Raw genomic sequence first — 4,738 nt, 5'->3', positions numbered from 1 at the left:
TCCGTGTCATACATCTCGTGCCTGCTTACAAGTTACCATATATCTGGTTTTATATTATCTGACAAATTGCTCCAACTATTTAGGGTTTGACAGTGAATGGCATCAATGGTGATCGCTGGTCAAAGTATTGGGAATTGTATAAACATCAACCAGATGATGATGTAATCCAAATCTTACAACTTCCACCTGGAAAAGTAAGAACCATGAAAATATTCAGTTAGATTATCAAATATGTGTTTATCATCAAATAAAGGTAGAACAATCAGTGTTTGATGACATCATAAGTGTAGCTGTGACATAAACATAATATAATAGCAAGCTTAGAATAAGTTGTAAAGAATTAAGAAAGAACTTCCATTATCATCATTATGTAATCACAATGGGTTCCTTTGTTACATGGGACAGAATATTGTTTGGATTTAGAAATTCCTGATAAATGATGTTTCTACTTTAGATCAAAGAATTAAATATCAAAAGTTTGCGGATGACAGATTCAACGACACAAGCCCTTCTTCCTCATCTTAATGTGATGGATAAGCTTGGTTTGGGTGAGGCGAAACTTTCTGCACAAAATTGTATCATCTTACATGAAGCTGTTGAACGACTAACAAACCCCCAAGTTAGTGTGTTTAATTTTCATCTTAGAAGTGGAATGTTATTTAATCTCGCTCCTATCTAATCAACTTATTCTTACTTGGCTACTGTATGCACTACAATTGATGTTATGAGTCGTGATGTACCGAGGTTCGGTTTACCAAATTTATTCAGCTGAATTTAGCGATTTTGGATTCAGTTTTGGCCAAATCATGCATGCTGATTCTGTAAACTACGTTATTTATTTAAGACAATATAAATAAAAAAATGTTTACGGGAATGATTTCTTGAGTTCTCAAGTTAGCTGCTTGTCTGAGTCGCAGTAAAACAAAATTTTTAATTAATTCAAACTTGTCAGTTGCCGTTGTGCTTGTTTCCCACTGATTTACTGTCCTTGTTCAGAAATACGGGCGTTATTCGAAAACTAATGTTTCTTGAATGTCCAAGTCACTAAACGACCTTATTAATGTGACAACACTTTATTGCAGACTTTCAACTAAAACTTTTTGCAGAAATTTTTCGGCAAGATTGGCCGAATATTAGGTTTCGGCTGAAAGGTTTTTAGAGCAGTTCAGTACATCACTAGTTTAGTTACATGACTAGAGCACGGCCAATATTGCTCGGCACCATGGCAAGCGGTTAGCATGTCTGCCTCTAACCCACGGTTAATGGGTTCAAGGCTCGTCCCTGCTACCATTGTATGTGTCCTTGGGCAAGACACTTAACGGCAATTGCTCCAACTCGGTGGTCACTAATGGGTTGCCTACATTATCAGTCATACGTGAAAAAAATGAATAATAATCACCCACAAAGTAACATACATGGTAACCGGTAAGCTGGCCCGAGCTGTATGAACACCAGTTTTATAACCACTGTTGTTTTCCGGCCATGCAGGATAAAAGTTACATTTATTCCTTTATTCATGTTGACGCAGACATGTAAGTGACCCAAAGTAACCTCGAGGTTGCACGCGCTTGACAAACATGGCATGCGGTAGACGCATGATCAGTTCCTTTGACCAAGTTTAATACATTACATTGTTACGATTGGTTAAATTAGGTACACAAGAACAAGTTTACGTTTATGAACAAGTTATCTGTAAATCACCAAAAAAACGGCCAAAAAATATTCGGTCATGCTGTCGGTTTGCCATAAATAGTTTTACATTGAAGTATGACATCATAGTAAGACATGCACCTCCAACTTCATTTGTCACAAAGTGGCATCTATAATGTTTATATAAAAACAAACTTCATTGGCACTCATGATACCCAATATATCTGGTTTTATATTATCTGATACTCTAGTTTTAATTGCTTCAACTACTTAGGGTTTAACAGTGAATGACGTCAATGGTGATCGATGGTCAAAGTATTGGGAATTGTATCCGAATCAACCAGATGATGATGAAATGCAAATCTTACAATTTCCACCTGGAAAAGTAAGAAACATGAAAATATTCAGTTAGATTATCAAACATGTGTTTATCATCAAATAAAGGTAGAACAATCAGTGTTTGATGACATCATAAGTGTAACTGTGACATAAACATAATATAATAGCAAGCTTAGAATAAGTTGTAAAGAATTAAGAAAGAACTTCCATTATCATCATTATGTAATCACAATGGGTTCCTTTGTTACATGGGACAGAATATTGTTTGGATTTATAAATTCCTGATAAATGATTAGATCAAAGGATTAAATATCGAAGTGCGGATGACAGATTCAATGACACAAGCCCTTCTTTCTCATCTTGATGTGATGGATAAGCTTGGTTTGGTATCTTGGCCCAATGACATAAACCTGAACCCCTACATGGAAGATATATCCAGGAAAATAATGGATCGGCAAAACAAAGTATAAATAATGATTGAAAAGTTTTAATATATAGTACAGTGGGGGAAGATGGGACATTTCAGTACATACTGGCCAATATTTCCAAAATCAAAATAGATGGCGGTTTTTGGGTAATACAACGAATTAGTACTATCATTCCTTTATTAATTGACAACAATTCAAAAAATATATAATAAAACAAACAAGGAGTTATTTAGTGATCCGCACAACAGGTGAAATATTACAAATTCGAAAACACACAGGATAAGACGGGACAGTTTAAAATCATTGTTAATTTTGATTAATAAGTGAATTTATTATTAGGAATAGGAATATACGTAAATAACACGAAATAATACTGTACGCCTTGAAAATCAAGTTTAAACATTCTTTTTCTTGCCCTACTGCTATAGTTTTTAACATGTTACCTACATTATATATTGTATGACAATTGGTATTGTTTGAACGACAATGGGTATTGTTCGAACATCAATTGATTATTATTGTATCTTACAAATGCATATGAACGTGTAACATCAGAAAATGGATAATAACTATTAATAAAGTTTACATTTTTGCTACAAATAGAGTGTTGCTACACTATTTTTTGCGCAAGCCACTTCTCATAAATTATCTCCAAGTGAAAATGACTGAATTTCGAATATATTTTCAAAATATTATATTGTTATTATATCAATATCTTATATTCAAATCCCTGGTGTATAAATTATTGAATTAAATGCAAACCTTTCAAAGTTTGGTAAATAAAACATACAAAACTACAATGTGGGGAAAGATGAGACTCCAAATTGGAATATTTTTATATTACTTGTAGTTAACCTATCGAATTTAACAGGCTGTGATAGTTTCTTTGCCATGTAAAGTTTTTATATATAACTTTAAAACAATATTTTTTTGTTGTTTTATCAAAAATTAAAGTCATATTGACCCCTGTCTATTTTCCTCATGTTTATATCTCAGTTTTTTCACAAAACTAAAACTAGTTTTATGAGACAAAATCAAATTGTGCGAAATATTCCATTTTCTGAGTGCCAATTAAGTTTTTTTATATGCTATGAAACTAGTTTAATCGTTCACACTCACAAACTACAAGGTGTCAATGGCTTTACTATGATTTAGCGAGCATTCAAAGTTAGCACCTTATTATTTCGCATTTTTTACCTGTTCAAAAAATACTGTTTCTATTTAACATATTTTTAATATTTAAAAACAATAATCAGCTTTGACGCGCGTTTTATAAAGTCGTGATAATACTGTCGAATAATTCTGTAACCTTATTTTTCTGATTATCATTAAATGAGGGTCCGTAAAAAGAAAATTAAAAAATAGTCTCGTCTGACAAAATGTCCTATCTTCCCCCACCCTACTATATTTCATATTATTATCTGTCATTATAGATACAGCTTGTTATATCTGCACCACTGGATGAGAATGCTACACACTGGTTAGCCCGGTGTCTTTCTAATGTGAGTGACTTAACAATAATTGAGTGGAAACTTTCTGCACAAAATCGTATCATCTTACATGAAGCTGTTGAACAACTAACAAACCCACAAGTTAGTGTGTTTAATTTTCATCTTAGAAGTGGAATGTATTTAATCGCGCTCCTATCTTATCAACTTATTCTTACTTGACTACTGTATGCACTACAATTGATGTTATGAATCGTGATGTACCGAGGTTCGGTTTACCAAATTTATTCAGCAGAATTTAGCGATTTTGGATTCAGTTTTGGCCAAATCATGCATACTGATTCTGTAAACTACGTAATATTTTAAAGACAATATAAATAAAAAAATGTTTACGGGAATGAATTATTGAGTTAGCTGCTTGCCTGAGTCGCAGTAAAACAAATTTTTAATTAATTCAAACTTGTCAGTTGCCGTTGTGCTTGTTTCCCACTGATTTACTGTCCTTGTTCAGAAATGCGAGCATTATTCGAAAACTAATGTTTCTTGAATCTTAAAGTCGCTAAACGACATCAGTTATGTGACAACACTTTATTGCAGACTTTTAACTAAAACTTTTTGCAGAAATTTTTCGGCAAGATTGGCCGAATATTAGGTTTCGGCTGAAAGGTTTTTAGAGCAGTTCAGTACATCACTAGTTTAGTTACATGACTAGAGCACGGCCAATATTGCTCGGCACCATGGCAAGCGGTTAGCATGTCTGCCTCTAACCCACGGTTAATGGGTTCAAGGCTCGTCCCTGCTACCATTGTATGTGTCCTTGGGCAAGACACTTAACGGCAATTGCTCCAACTCGGTGGTCACTAATGGGTTGCC

The 4,738-nt window shown here is 33.8% G+C and overlaps 1 protein-coding gene across 1 annotated transcript; it reads left to right on the top strand.

The window, feature by feature from the left end:
• Positions 1-61: 61 nt before the first annotated feature.
• Positions 62-4,324, top strand: LOC108950743. Its single transcript, XM_018816769.2, has 5 exons — positions 62-194; positions 455-619; positions 1,925-2,035; positions 2,286-2,453; positions 3,851-4,324. The coding sequence occupies exons 2-5, from the start codon at positions 485-487 to the stop codon at positions 4,085-4,087; spliced, it is 651 nt and encodes a 216-aa protein (XP_018672314.1). The 5' UTR covers positions 62-194; positions 455-484; the 3' UTR covers positions 4,088-4,324.
• Positions 4,325-4,738: the final 414 nt, after the last annotated feature.

This window comes from Ciona intestinalis, unplaced genomic scaffold (genome assembly GCF_000224145.3).
Source record: "Ciona intestinalis unplaced genomic scaffold, KH HT000748.1, whole genome shotgun sequence".
Lineage (NCBI taxonomy): Eukaryota > Metazoa > Chordata > Ascidiacea > Phlebobranchia > Cionidae > Ciona > Ciona intestinalis.
Note: the sequence above shows the minus strand (reverse complement) of the source record. Positions and strands in the feature narration are given on the sequence as shown.

Bases quoted from the DNA above. Each gene is read 5' to 3' on its own strand.
- LOC108950743 (XM_018816769.2), top strand. From the start codon at position 485: ATGACAGATTCAACGACACAAGCCCTTCTTCCTCATCTTAATGTGATG. The intron at 620-1,924 runs GTTAGTGTGTTT...TCAACTACTTAG, and splicing joins AACGACTAACAAACCCCCAA to GGTTTAACAGTGAATGACGT. The intron at 2,036-2,285 runs GTAAGAAACATG...ATAAATGATTAG, and splicing joins TACAATTTCCACCTGGAAAA to ATCAAAGGATTAAATATCGA.